The sequence below is a fragment of the Anguilla anguilla genome, chromosome 19, assembly GCF_013347855.1.
Source record: "Anguilla anguilla isolate fAngAng1 chromosome 19, fAngAng1.pri, whole genome shotgun sequence".
NCBI lineage: Eukaryota > Metazoa > Chordata > Actinopteri > Anguilliformes > Anguillidae > Anguilla > Anguilla anguilla.
In genome coordinates this window covers 17,331,030-17,345,768 of record NC_049219.1, presented here as the reverse complement: position 1 = coordinate 17,345,768, position 14,739 = coordinate 17,331,030, and the positions used below count along the sequence as shown (strand labels likewise).

Here is a 14,739-nt window from a genome sequence, read left to right as displayed (position 1 = left end):
ATTGCATTTTTCTTAATGCTTGTGACACAAGAGCACTGGAGAGAATTTGTTTCTCATACTGAAGCTTCCAATCTGTAAAGTCTAGAGATAATTGGCTAGGAACCGGTGGGAATGTTTCTAAATGCAACCAGTCATAGAAACTCAAGGGATGATTTATTTGTTCACATGCGAAACAGCTGACATGCTTTTAACTGCTAATAGTCAAATCACCAAACTGCTTGTGTTTTTTCGCACTATAATGGGGATCAATGCACATTGCTGGTCTGGCGGCTGACTGTTCTGCTGCAGTGATATTTTTTTTCCAGTAGATGGAGACATAGACCACACATTTCTTCTACCTCCTTTTCTTGATGTTGCTCTTGATCTTAATCCTGGTGGTTGTTCAGACATTCCATCAGAAATGTTCTCAACAAGAAAATATAAAATTGCGTGCTGCAACAACTATAGTCTACAAGCAAACATAGACCCTCCCAACATGAGAAAAATATGTGAATTAAATATCTTGGCCAGTTTTTATTTATTTATTTATTTATTTATTTATTTATTTATTTATTTATTTATTTATTTATTTTGGTTGACAAAAGGAATATTAGAGATAAGTTAAGGATTCTATCTGATCTGCCCTTGTAGCCTAGGAATATCTGGTTGGTGAAAGCACAGGACTTTATAATAATGTCCTCTTCCCAGTTTTTTAATTATAATTTTTACTTTGCTTGTACTAAATGTATCTGTGTTGTGAGTTAAGGCTTACATTCCTTTTGATTGGCTGATAATTGTAAAAGGCTGTCTGAAGAATGTTTTTCTTAATGCTTGTGACACAAGAGCACTGGAGAGTTTCTCATACTGAAGCTTCCAATCTGTAAAGCCTAGAGATAATTGGCTAGGAACAGGTGGGAATGTTTCTGCTTTTAACTGCTAATTGACAAGTCACCAAACTGCTTGTGTTCTTTTGCACAATGCTAGTCTGGCATCTGACTGTCTTGGTGCAGTGGTATTTTCTGTCCAGTAGATGGAGACATACTCCACGCATTTTGAGCAGCTCAATGATTGTCTCCTTTTCTTGACGTTGCTGCTCTTGATCTTGATCTTAAGAGCTGTTCAGTCATTCCACCAGAAATGTTCACAAGCTGCAACTATAGTCACCAAGCAAACACAAACCATCCCAACAGGAAGAAATATGTGCATTAAGAATCATGGCCAGTGTGTTTAACTAAAGGAACCACAGATATATTTTATTTTAACCATAAAGATTCTTTCTAGCTTACAAAAATATAGTTTTTCAACACACAGGACTATCTATAATAGGGCCCACTGCCTGGTTTTGTTTTATTTATTTATTTATTTACTTATTTTTAACATATAAAGTTATCTCTGCTCTAAGTAAAGACTTTTGGTCTCTTTGATTGGCTGATAATTGGATAATTGGAAAAGGCTGGCTGGTCTGCATGCTGGAGGACGAGAAAGAATTCAACACTCTCATCTTCAGTTTGTCTTTCTGCAGCTGCAAGGAGCAACTACAGGCAAGTTATAAAATATTGGTTATAAAATAATGGTTTTGCACAGTATTTGCATGGTTTAAAGTACATTGACTGAATTTGACTCTGATCTCCTTCTAAGAATGTAGCAGCTTCATTACACAAGACAGAATCCCTGTGCATGTAGCATTAAGGCAGTGGTCTCCACCCCTGGTCCTGGAGAGCTACAGGGTCTGCTGGTTTTCAAAGTGACTCTGCATTTCATGAATCAATTAGAGCAGTTGATTACACAGTTAACTCTAGGGTGCTGATTTTAAGGTGAAAACCAAAACCAGGAGACCCTGTAGCTCTCCAGGACCAGGATTGGAGACCCCTGTGTTAAGGGTTTGAAAATGAGCTTTCAGGCATTGATTGCTTATATATTAAGAGTGAATTAGTGTATGGTGACAAATTATTTTGCTGAAGAACCTAAATTGGTCATATGATTAAAAAAAAACTTGTATTTAGAAATCACTTTCATCAGAGCTACAAATGTTTCAGAATTCTTAAAGATCTGTGTTCCCAATGTGCTCATATCTATGGCACTGTCATGTAATTATTAGAAAGTGTATACTGTATTTACGGTACGATAAAATGAGTGAGCTGCAGCTGAACAGCTGAGAAATTGGGGAATGTTGGAAGTGTGTGACAAGGCCGTTTTCCTGTAAAATCGTTATGCAAGTGAACATTTCCCCACAGTACATCCAGGACTCTCAGCAGTCCTGGATGTACTTCACTCATATAAAGAGCTTTCTAGCTGCAAATCCCTGTGACAGTCTGTGTCCACAGCTGCGCATCCCTGTGACAGTCTGTGTCCACAGCTGCGCATCCCTGTGACAGTCTCTGTGTCCACAGCTGCGCATCCCTGTGACAGTCTCTGTGTCCACAGCTGCGCATCCCTGTGACAGTCTCTGTGTCCACAGCTGCGCATCCCTGTGACAGTCTCTGTGTCCACAGCTGCGCATCCCTGTGACAGTCTCTGTGTCCACAGCTGCGCGTCCCTGCTGAACTATTTGATCTTACCTATGCTTGAAGTATTTGATCTTACCTGTACCTGAAGTATTTGATCTTACTTGTGCCTGAAGTATTTGATCTTACCTGTGCCTGAAGTATTTGATCTTACCTGTGCTTGAAGTATTTGATCTTACTTGTGCCTGAAGTATTTGATCTTACCTGTGCTTGAAGTATTTGATCTTACCTGGGCCTGAAGTATTTGATCTTACCTGGGCCTTACCTTTGCCTTAGCAGCAGAAACTGAAGCCCCAAAGCTTAAATGAGCCTGTCAGAGTTTAACTTCTTCTCACAAAGGCAGCTTTCCAGTTGCAATTCATATAGCACTGCAAAAGTATGTAGTAAAGAAATGTAATGAAGTTCTCTTAACCTCAGAACTCCCTTCATAACCTAAATATTACTCAGATATGTTTGAGGCCAACAGGGGTTGTAAGTTAGGCTATTAGAGGCGAAAGTGTCAGTATCAGTGTTGATTTTACACGGAACATTTTCCTTTGCGTGATATCCAGAGACAGACACAGGCGACTGATATCAAACAGCGGCAACTTCTGTCAGTGAGAGAGAGCGGCCGACTTGAGCTGCTAGCTAACAAAGCTGCTAACCTCACAGCAGCAGTGGCTGCTTATACAAGCACCTCCTGTCCTCCATCTTACCCCCTCATCTGTCAATCACAGACGCAAGTTCAGAGTTTAGTACCAAAATGGTGGACACATTTATTTAGATTTACAAAAGCATGACGGCAAGCAAACAGCTGTTGCCATTGTCACAAACAGTGGAATGTAAATAAACTGTGTTCGTAGAATGGTAAATGTACATTTTGACAAAAAAGAAAACTCTTACAATTATACCTCCTTGACCAGTGAACATTGTGAGGCACATACATTTTAATAATATTGATTAGCGTACATGTAAACAATGTTTGAGTAACACATTCATTTTGACTGGTTAGGGCTTGACCATTGGCTATTGACACCAGGTGGAATCTGGGAGCCCGGAGCACCAATGAGAGTGCGGGTGCGTTCCACAGTGCTGATGTGAGGGGGCGGAGCTCTGCAGTGTTGATGTGAAGTGGGCGGAGCCCCGTGGTTCTGACAGTAAACCATTAAAGCAACAAGTATTTGCAGACAGAGACGCAGAGGCTGCACAGGCTCATGTGAACAGTGTCCAAAGCTGTTATTCCAACCATATAAAAAAATGTAAGGTACCAGGCTGCGTATGTATGTGCTTCCTGATAGGAGGAAAGCCGCAGCAAAAACACAAAAAAAAAGGAATCTCCACGTCCAGCTGGACCAAGTACCCTGCAGCTCTGAAGACAGTCCATTTCACAGAGGAGCCAACCCGAATAAAGCCTCCCGTGAGTATTAGCCCCTCCCACCTGTCCATCCTCTTCTGTACCATTGGTAAATGTTTAAAGTCATGTGACCTCCAGGGTGGCGTCTGATTGGCTGGGACCTTTCCTCCTGGGAAATGGCAGGGGTGCGGTTTTGGGGTGCGGACCGCCCCGCCTCAGTCCCCCACGTCGCTGTCCTGGTCCCCGATGACCCACAGGAAGTGGAAGCTGAGCGCCAGGAGGGCGGTGCCCAGCAGGTCCCCCAGCGCTGTCAGGTACGGGATGGAGAAACTGTCCGGATCTTTCCCACTGCGCCACATGGAGTGCACCATCCAGTCTGCTATGGAGAGCAGGGCCAGCACCTGAGACACACACACACACACACACACACACACACACTGTGAATAAAAGCCCTGTGAATAATAATGTGTCTGACGGAGTGAGGCTGAGGAAGTGGCGGCTCTGGCGGTGTTCTGCACTTCCTGTCTCACCTGCAGCAGCGCGGCCGCCAGGTAAACCGCCATGAAGATGGGCGTGAGCGTGGTGTGGCCACTCTTCATCAGGTGGATGGTGTACAGGAAGATCAGGTGACCCGGGATGACCAATAGGAGCAGCACCTGGGCTGAACGGTGATTAGCTCCTGGGTGAGGGGGGGAGGGGCATTTAATCACTAATCAGTAGCAGATATTACAGGACAAGTCACATGGTTTACTTTCACATGAACATTTGGGAATAAGGTGAGGCTGAGCTACTGAACTGCTACTGCTGATCCGTGCTATGTACACTGCTTCTCACCTTTTTATTGTTTAAATGTGCCTATCTTTTCTTGCACCTGTCCCCAACAAACAGTTACATATATCAAAACTTTTAAAATGTAATTTATGAACTAAGCAAACTTTGGGACACTTTTATCGTGTCTTTATAGATTAATCTTGGCATGCCAAAGTTTCTTTCATTCGTGTGTGTATTCTTCTTGTAGCTGCACCCAGAGGATATGCATATCAGATAGGAGGCACTCCCTTTGCTGATAACCACAGTCTCTCCCATGCAGCTCGTAAATGAACCTGCTGGAAAAGCCATAAAGGACAGACTCACTTCATATGTGTGCTTATGAGCTCAGTATCTAGCTGTACTGAAATGAGACTGTTAGTGCTGCCCTTTCTTTAGAAAAGCGCTCCTGGACTTGCACACATTTAACCTTGTTTTCAGAGGGTTTGTGGAGAAGCCCCACAGATGCCGCTCATCTGATCCAGGAGTAACAAACACTCTCCCTATAGCCCAATAACCCCCCCCCCCCGCCCCCCACTGGCTGTACTCCCCCCCCCCCCCCCCACTGGCTCTCCCCCCCCTCGCTGGCTCTCCCCTTCACATAGCAGAGTACAGCTATCCTGTTACAGGGACAGGCCTCAAATGTATTTTCCATGGCTGTGAAACTCAGATTTTTTGTTATTTTATTCTTGTTTTAATTTTTCCAGGCATTTGGCCAAAAGGGAGGATTGTGAGACAGTTGTACACTGAAAGTATTCACCTCTGATTATTCAGCTCTGTCTTTAGGGAAACCCCAGTTAAAGCTGTACAGGTGTGCAGGAGTCACAGTTAGCTGTAGCGGTTAAAGCTGTACAGGTGTGCAGGAGTCACAGTTACCTGTAGCAGTTAAAGCTGTACAGGTGTGCAGGAGTCACAGTTACCTGTAGCAGTTAAAGCTGTACAGGTGTGCAGGAGTCACAGTTACCTGCAGCAGTTAAAGCTGTACAGGTGTGCAGGAGTCACAGTTAGCTGTAGTGGTTAAAGCTGTACAGGTGTGCAGGAGTCACAGTTACCTGTAGCAGTTAAAGCTGTACAGGTGTGCAGGAGTCACAGTTACCTGTAGCAGTTAAAGCTGTACAGGTGTGCAGGAGTCACAGTTACCTGCAGCAGTTAAAGCTGTACAGGTGTGCAGCAGTCACAGTTAGCTGTAGCAGTTAAAGCTGTACAGGTGTGCAGCAGTCACAGTTAGCTGTAGCAGTTAAAGCTGTACAGGTGTGCAGCAGTCACAGTTACCTGTAGCAGTTAAAGCTGTACAGGTGTGCAGCAGTCACAGTTACCTGTAGCAGTTAAAGCTGTACAGGTGTGCAGGAGTCACAGTTAGCTGTAGCAGTTAAAGCTGTACAGGTGTGCAGCAGTCACAGTTACCTGCAGCAGTTAAAGCTGTACAGGTGTGCAGGAGTCACAGTTACCTGCAGCAGTTAAAGCTGTACAGGTGTGCAGCAGTCACAGTTACCTGCAGTAGTTAAAGCTGTACAGGTGTGCAGAAGTCACAGTTAGCTGTAGCAGTTAAAGCTGTACAGGTGTGCAGCAGTCACAGTTAGCTGTAGCAGTTAAAGCTGTACAGGTGTGCAGCAGTCACAGTTACCTGCAGCAGTTAAAGCTGTACAGGTGTGCAGCAGTCACAGTTAGCTGTAGCAGTTAAAGCTGTACAGGTGTGCAGCAGTCACAGTTACCTGCAGCAGTTAAAGCTGTACAGGTGTGCAGCAGTCACAGTTAGCTGCAGCAGTTAAAGCTGTACAGGTGTGCAGCAGTCACAGTTAGCTGTAGCAGTTAAAGCTGTACAGGTGTGCAGCAGTCACAGTTAGCTGTAGCAGTTAAAGCTGTACAGGTGTGCAGCAGTCACAGTTACCTGCAGCAGTTAAAGCTGCACAGGTGTGCAGCAGTCACAGTTACCTGCAGCAGTTAAAGCTGTACAGGTGTGCAGCAGTCACAGTTACCTGTGCCACAGAAGGTGCGGCAGGGGTAGTAGCAGCCCTTGGCCTCCTCGGGGATCTCTCCAGGTGCGCTGTGGAAGTGCAGGTGTGTGGAGATGCGGCTGGCCTGGATGGCCACCAGGTTTCCTCCGATACCTGAGCAGAGACAGGGAGACGGAGGAAGTCCACTTCAAACAGAACACATCTGCGCTCTTACCACCCGTCCTAAGTTCCTCTCTGTCGCGCAAGTTTCCTTTTCTCGGTTCGTCATCCGATTGGCCGTTTCCATCTCCGGTTACTCTGTCTGAAAAAGCCGCCATTTGCCTCTTACCCGTGGAGACTACCTCCTCGAACTCGTGCTTGGTATATTATGTACAGTGATTGCTTTGTTTGACTTTGCGTATTTGACCCTGATTCCCATGCAGCCCTGCTGGTTTTTTGTTTGGCGATCAGATCTTGTGTTGAACCCTTCAGCTCCTGTTTTTGCCTCAGCCCCTCTAGTTCGTTTGCCCTCCGATTTTGTATGTTTGACCGTTCGCTTGTTGTACTCGATTCTGATTCTCGCCCAGCCCCTCTGCTTTGTTTTCGGGTCCTGAGGCTGAGCGCCTCGCTGTGCCTGCAGGCCCTGCTCACCGTTGATGACGGGGGTGTAGACCACGATGCCCGCCAGGTTCGGGTCCGACACCGTCTTGTCCAGGATGAGTCCTCCGATGCTGGAGGAGCAAAGAAACCCCGTTTATTTCCCCCCATTTTACAAAGCATAGCGAGTGGCGCGGGCGTGACGTGACTGCAGATGTGATTGGGCGCATCGGTCCTGGGGGCGGGGCTGTAGCCCTGGGGGCGGGGCTGACCTGCTGATGACCATGGCGGTGATGACGGGCTCCCAGCCGGAGTACAGCAGTGTGCGGCTGGCCGGGTGTTTGGAGGAGATGACGATGCAGACGGGCGTGAGGGACAGGAAGAGGGCACAGACCAGAGAGGAGACGTACGGGTGGGAGTCTGAGGGGAGAGGCGCTCCGTCACCAAATCTCTCCTTCATTACACTCTGAGACCAATCCGCCCGCCCCGCCCATGCGTCTGCCTCTCATTCCACATCTGTCTTTATGTTCTATTCAGATCGTGCCACATCTGCTTTTCTCACTTCTACTCACCTCTCATTTCCTGCTTCGCACACACACACACACGCACACGCGCGCACACAAGCACAGACACACACACTCACGCACACACTAGCATAACTCTTCCAGAGTAAGTGAGAGTGACTCCTGCTGAGAAACAGTGATAATCTTGTTCAAACAGTGGATATCGTTCCACACAGAACCAGGCTGAAGCTCCACAGGATGTGTAATTTAGCACAAACCAAAGCAGGAATTGGAGCAAGAGAGAAAGGCTAATGATTCACCCAGGCTGTGGTGCTGCAGAAGAGATTCATCCCTCTCTCCCACCCCCCACCCCCCTCTCCTCTCCCCGCCCCCCCCCCCTCTTACCCAGGCAGACGTACAGGCCCTGGCTGATCCAGGCCAGGATGGCCAGCGTGATCAGGTCTCCGAAACTGGCAGCGATGGGCGTGGCCACGTTGTCGGGGTTGATGCCCGTCTTCTTGGAGCCGACGATCACGCCCACCATGATGATGCCTGCCGCCAGACAGGAAGTACAGCAGGAGGTCAGACTCGATCACTTCCTGGGGTCATTTTCAGACAGGCAGAAATGTGCTTGCGCCATGCGAGCGGCTATGTGATGCAGCACGGAATGTCCCGGCACGCAAAGAGGAGAGGTCAGAGGTCAGAGGTCAAAATGACACGCCATACTGGGCTCACGCTAAGCCAGCCAGCACACGCCGCAGTGTGTCCTTGTGTGCGTAGAGGTGATACAGGCGTGTGAATGCAGTGTGCTGCTAGCAGATAAGAGAGACCAGCCTGCCTGATCCCCACAGCATTCCCAACGCAATGCGCTGTGTGTGTGTGTGCGTGCGTGCTTGTGTGTGCGTGTGTGTGTGTGTGCGTGTGTGTGTATAGTGTGTGTGTGTGTGAGAGAGAGTGTGCGTGCGTGTGTATAGTGTATGTGTGTAGGGTGTGTTTGTGTATTGTGTGTAGAGTGTATATAGTGGGTAGTGTGTATGTACTGTGTAAAGTGTATATAGGGTGTGTGTGGTGTATGTGTATATAGAGCATGTGGGTGAGGGCTCTACCCTGCATGTTTGAGTGTGAGTGTGTGTGTGTTTGTGGTGTGTGTCCCTACCCTGCATGTATGAGTGTGTGTGTGTGTGTGTGTGAGTGTGTGTGTTTGTGGTGTGTGTCCCTACCCTGCATGTGTGTGTGTGTGTGTGAGTGTGTGTGTGTTTGTGGTGTGTGTCCCTACCCTGCATGTGTGTGTGTGTGTGTGTGTGTGCGTGAGTGTTTGTGGTGTGTGTCCCTACCCTGCGTGTGTGTGTGTGTGTGTGTGTGTGTGTGTGTGAGTGTGTGTGTTTGTGGTGTGTGTCCCTACCCTGCATGTGTGTGTGTGTGTGTGAGTGTGTGTGTGTTTGTGGTGTGTGTCCCTACCCTGCATGTGTGTGTGTGTGTGTGTGTGAGTGTGTGTGTTTGTGGTGTGTGTCCGTACCCTGCAGCAGGGAGGCGATGAAGGCTGTGGCCACGCTGCTGGAGCAGAGCAGCACCGCATGGCTCATCTGGAACTTTCCCTCCGGGATCCAGCCCAGCACCACGGCCGCCACAGCCGCCAGGAACCCCACCACCGTGGCCTGCACCTGGGGTCACCCGCAGAGAGAGGCCCGGTCACTGGGGTCCCCCCGTCACTGCCTACAAAACCTGGGGTCCCCCCGTCACTGCCTACAAAAACTGGGGTCCCCCGGTCACTGCCTGCGCTCATTAAAGCCCATTCCACTGCTGAAGGGATTCTAACAACGGATGCTAACAGCAGATGCTAACAGCGGATGCTAATAGTAGATGCTAACAGCACACGCTAATAGTGGATGGTAACAGCAGATGCTAATAGTGGATGCTAACAGCAGACGCCAATGGCGGATGCTAACAGCAGATGCTAACAGCGCACCATGTGCAGTAAGAGGCTCACACGGGGCCGAGTGACAGAGGGGGGCGGGGCCTTACCTGCTTCAGCGCCAGGTTCCCAATGATCAAGTTCCACTTCTCAATGGGAGAGTCCATCTTGCCCACGTTGACCTGAGGCAGGGAAGGAGATCAGCAGGTTCTGAGAGTCCGTCATGCTAAAAGAATGCTAACCCCTGACCACACTACCACCCATAATGCTTTGCCCTGTGGGGTGACCAGCCACGGTCGGCACTGGCACAGTCAGGACTGCGGGGGCTTAACAGGGTGAGCCACCCAGCTGCCCCAGGACAGGGTGTGTGAGGGGAGGCGGAGCTCAGTAGCCGTGGGAACAGTGAGGGAATTCTCTCTTCCTCTCCCACTCTATCACCACAGCACTGGAGAGAGGGAGGGCAAGACAGACAAAGAGACGGGGAGAGAGGGAGGGGCAGACAGAAAGAAAGAGTTAGGGGCAGACAAAATGAGGGGAAGAGAGAGGGGAGAGAAAGAGAGAGAAAAGGAGAGCGAGAGAGGGAGACGGGGAGGGAGGGAGGAAGGGAGGGGAGTGGGAGAGGGGGAAAAGGAGAGGGAGAGGCAGTTGGAGAGCAGTGTGTAATGGACAGTGTTATTGCTAATGCAAGGCTGCTTCTTTTCTTCAGTTTTCTGAGACGTTTCACAGCAGGAAGTGAACACACGACGCCACAGAGCTGAAGAAAACAGCCCCCCCCCCGCCCTCCTCCTGGCCCCCCTCCTGCTGCCCTCCCCCTCAGTGAAGGAGGTCAGTCCCTCCAACACAAAGAGAGTTTTTTCTGAAACGCTCGGTTCATGGGGAGAGGCCGCCGAGCGCCAGAGGGAAAACCAGCGCAGAAGTGCTGAGGCGGCACATTCCCACCGAGACTCCCGCCTCGCGAGCTCACGCATCAGAGCGAGAGAATCCACTCCCGCCTCACGCATCAGAGCCAGAGAATCCGCTCCCACCTCACGCGCTCGCGCATCAGAGCGAGAGAATCCACTCCCGCCTCACGCATCAGAGCCAGAGAATCCGCTCCCACCTCACGCGCTCGCGCATCAGAGCGAGAGAATCCACTCCCACCTCGCGCATCAGAGCGAGAGAATCCACTCCCACCTCACGCGCTCACGCATCAGAGCCAGAGAATCCACTCCCGCCTCACAGGCTCGCGCATCAGAGCGAGAGAATCCATTCCCGCCTCACGCATCAGAGCGAGAGAATCCACTCCCGCCTCACGCATCAGAGCGAGAGAATCCACTCCCGCCTCACGCATCAGAGCGAGAGAATCCACTCCCGCCTCACAGGCTCGCGCATCAGAGCGAGAGAATCCACTCCCGCCTCACAGGCTCGCGCATCAGAGCGAGAGAATCCATTCCCGCCTCGCGCATCAGAGCGAGAGAATCCACTCCCGCCTCACGAGCTCACGCATCAGAGCCAGAGAATCCACTCCCACCTCGCGCATCAGAGCCAGAGAATCCACTCCCACCTCACGCATCAGAGCCAGAGAATCCGCTCCCACCTCACGAGCTCACGCATCAGAGCGAGAGAATCCACTCCCGCCTCACAAGCTCACGCATCAGAGCCAGACCCAGAGGGCACAGCACACTGAGGGCACAGCGCAGGCTAACCGAACGCAGCCTGTACCCAGAGGGCACAGCACACTGAGGGCACAGCGCAGGCTAACCGAACGCAGCCCATACCCAGAGGGCACAGCGCAAGCCAAACGCACACATCGCAGGGAATCCTTTACAAACGGGGACAGCCTGAAAACAGGACATCGCACTGATGTCATCGGATCAAAATTTCCCTGTTGAGCCCTGGAACCTGTCCACATTACCTGGCGTCTGGGTGCCTGAGGACATGATCTGTGAGGACTTGCCTCATGTCTTGGCATGAAGAAATTCTGCCGTAACCAAAAGTGGAGGATGGATTATAACAGAGGTGAGCCAGCCCAGAGCTGACTCATTCTGTGGAAAATCAAGTCTGGGTGAGAAAGTTCCCCCCAAGTACTACATTACCCATCAGCCCACTGTGGTTTCCAGTCACAGCATGCCTTCATTATCCTCTTACACAAATGCTGACGTCAGGCTATGAATGTGTGTGTTTGTGTGTCTGTACATGTGCTTGTGTGAGTGTTTGTGTGTCTGTACATGTGCTTGTGTGAGTGTTTGTGTGTCTGTACATGTGCTTGTGTGAGTGTGTGTCTGTCCATGTGTGTCTGTGTGTATGTGTGCGTGTGTGTATGTGAGTGTGCGTGTGTCTGTGTGAGTGTACGTGAGTGTGAGTGTGTGTGTGTCTGTGTGTGTCTCTGTGTGTGTGAGTGTGTGTGTGTCTGTGTGTGCGTGAGTGTGAGTGTGTGTGTGTGTGTCTGTGTGTGTGTGTGTCTGTGTGAGTGTGCGTGAGTGTGTGTGTGTGTCTCTGTGTGTGTGTGTTACCCAGCCATTTCAGCAGGTTGTGCTAAGTGAGTCCCGCAGACACGCAGACTCCAGCAGTTACATAACCCCCCTGTGCTAAGAGCGAAGAGCACCCTGTTATTCTTTCCTCACTCCTGGCAGGGGGGGTGGGGCAGAGAGGGAAGGGGGGGCATGAGGGGGGGGAGAGGGGGCTGACATTGGGTAGCACCACATGTGAGTGTGGCCTGCTGTTTGCTGTGGAGAGTGAGCATTGTTAATGTGTGTGTTCTTACCGCAGTGGACAGTCGGGAAGCCAGGGTCATCTCCAGATTCCCCTTCAGACCCAGAAGAGCCGGCACCAGGATGAAGATCTCTGTGATGTTCTTAAAGGCTTCCCAGTGCTGCCAGAATAACACACACACAGGGCATGAGCACCACACTACAGCCACAGAAAGGTAAACATCTTCAGCTGAGGTGTGAGGCGAGTGCCAGATGCAGCCCAGCATGAGCACCTTCACATATATGCCCCTGCCTGTAACTGACCAGCAAGGTGGGGAAGATTGAACCAGCAAGGTAATCCCTTTCTCTCCTTTTGTTAATAAGGCAACTGTAGTCTGCTAGTGACCACGCCCCCTCTGCCCATCCCTCATGCGTGACCACGCCCCCCCCGTCTCTCACCTGCACCACGTCCAGCACCATGCCGGCTGAAACCGTGCCGAAGCCGGCCAATAGGAAGGGCAGGAGGATCTGCAGCGCCATGGCCAGGGGCGACTCCTTGGGCATCCTGCGGGCGGCCGAGCCTTGCTCCTCGTCTTCCTCCAGGAGCCCCTCCCCCACACCCCCCTCCTCCTCCTCCTCCTCTTCGTCGTCGTCCCCGGAGAGCCGGGTCTCTGTCAGCAGGGCCTCGGTCTCCGCGTAGCGACAGTCGCCGCTGTCGGCCAGGCTGACGGACGCGCGGGCGCCGCAGCGGTCCGAGTGCCGCCGGCTCTCCAGGTGGGGCGGGTCGGCGCGGAACCCGTTCTGGTGGGCGTCGGCCTTGCCCCCGAGGTCCCCCAGCGCCAGCCGCTCGTCCTGGAGCTTGCTGTAGCCCGAGGGCACCATGGTCTGCAGGAGGGAGGTGACACGGCCGGACTGCAGGGGCTTCAGCGACAGGCTTCTGCTGCTCATGTGCGCCACCAGGCTAGTGCCCAGAGAGTTCACAATGGCGCCCCCTATGGAGTGGACGCTCATACTGCAGGACGTAGCCCAGCGCTCTCATCTCCTGACCCACACCGGGCCTGAGGGAGAGGGGACCAGCATGATACGACCCGGGCCAGAATATCAGACTAGTCCTGCCGCTCGTGTGATCCTGTACCAGCCTCCCAGAACAGCAGGGACCTGAAAGAGGAACACAGATCGTTAGCATACTGGCGGTCTTGCCAGCAGATGCAAACACACTCGTGCGCACGCATACACACACACACACTCTCACACACACACACACACACAAACGCACACAAACGCACACGCGGCATTGACCTTCCTGTCATCCATAAAACCAAATATTTTGTGCCAATATGTTCTCTCTTCTTATTTGCACTGAGTGACGTCAAACCACCGTGTGACAGCGCCTAACCGGAGGAGGAGCTCGTGGTGGTGACGTGTTGGGGGCGGAGGTAATCGTAATTTAATAAACAGTTAACCCCGCAAAATCAAAAAGTCTACGGCACTCCTTACAACCTCCGTTGAACTTTGAGGGAGATGACGAAAGGAATGGTGCCAAAATTAGAGAACACAGAACAGACGACACAAAGAACATTTAGTACCGAGGCGAATTTATTGAGCAATCTGAGTACATTAGACAAGCTAACGTAGCTTTACTGGGATATTATCAAAATTACCTTATGAAAACAAACTCCAGGCCAGCTGACCAGCTCATCGGATGCTTCATAGATTAAATGACTTAACTTCCTGACCAGCGTTCATGCAGATTACTCATAACGGTTTCACTGTAGCTAATAAGGAAATAGCTACCACATTACTACAGTATGAACACCAGGCGTAAAGGAGCTGAATCTCAGCATCGTCTGCGACAAACTGCTTGGTAGCTACCGCCGCGTTAGCAATTACATGTTTAATGGCGAGCTGGCTAGCCAGCGACATGGATTCACAATTACGCGAGCTAGACAACCTAGGTGAGAAAGTCACATTTGCAAAAATTCCACAGGAAAATTGTGTATATCTTCTCCCGCAATGTTCCCCATTAAATAAAAAATCACATACAACTATCTAGCTACGATTGGAATCCTATCATCACCCAACGAATAATAAGTGAAGGCTACAACTTAAAAAGAAAACGAAATTTCTTACCGAGATGAAGCTTGAGCACCACGCAACCTTTGTTTCGACTGTAAAAAAAATGCTGTACGTAAAGACTTGGCGATTTAGTTCTCGGTTACCATTTCCTCAATTTATCCAGTATTGGTTGCTTTCGGTGCGATGCCGGACTGTTCCGTTCTTGACAGCCTGTCGCGACAGACTACAGGACTGCCACACGAATACAGAATGCCAGGCCGCTATCGCGCGTGCGCAAGGAACAGTACCGTGGCCTGATGCGGGCCGCGGGACGAGTGGTTTGCAGGATTTTGTAGGAGTGGAATTTGGAAAAGAGGGTGGGACCAAGACGCACTCCGCTGTCCGGGTAGGATTTTTCAAGTTCGTGTGCAACCAGAAGAAAGTTA

General features: G+C 50.4%; 1 protein-coding gene across 1 annotated transcript; it reads right to left on the bottom strand.

The window, feature by feature from the left end:
- Positions 1-3,212: 3,212 nt before the first annotated feature.
- On the bottom strand, positions 3,213-14,636 carry slc41a2b (solute carrier family 41 member 2b). Its single transcript, XM_035401577.1, has 11 exons — positions 14,369-14,636; positions 12,698-13,396; positions 12,313-12,420; positions 9,680-9,751; positions 9,174-9,318; positions 8,063-8,209; positions 7,427-7,574; positions 7,209-7,288; positions 6,600-6,731; positions 4,347-4,495; positions 3,213-4,217 (listed from the first exon to the last, which is right to left on the bottom strand). The coding sequence occupies exons 2-11, from the start codon at positions 13,247-13,249 to the stop codon at positions 4,032-4,034; spliced, it is 1,719 nt and encodes a 572-aa protein (XP_035257468.1). The 5' UTR covers positions 13,250-13,396; positions 14,369-14,636; the 3' UTR covers positions 3,213-4,031.
- Positions 14,637-14,739: the final 103 nt, after the last annotated feature.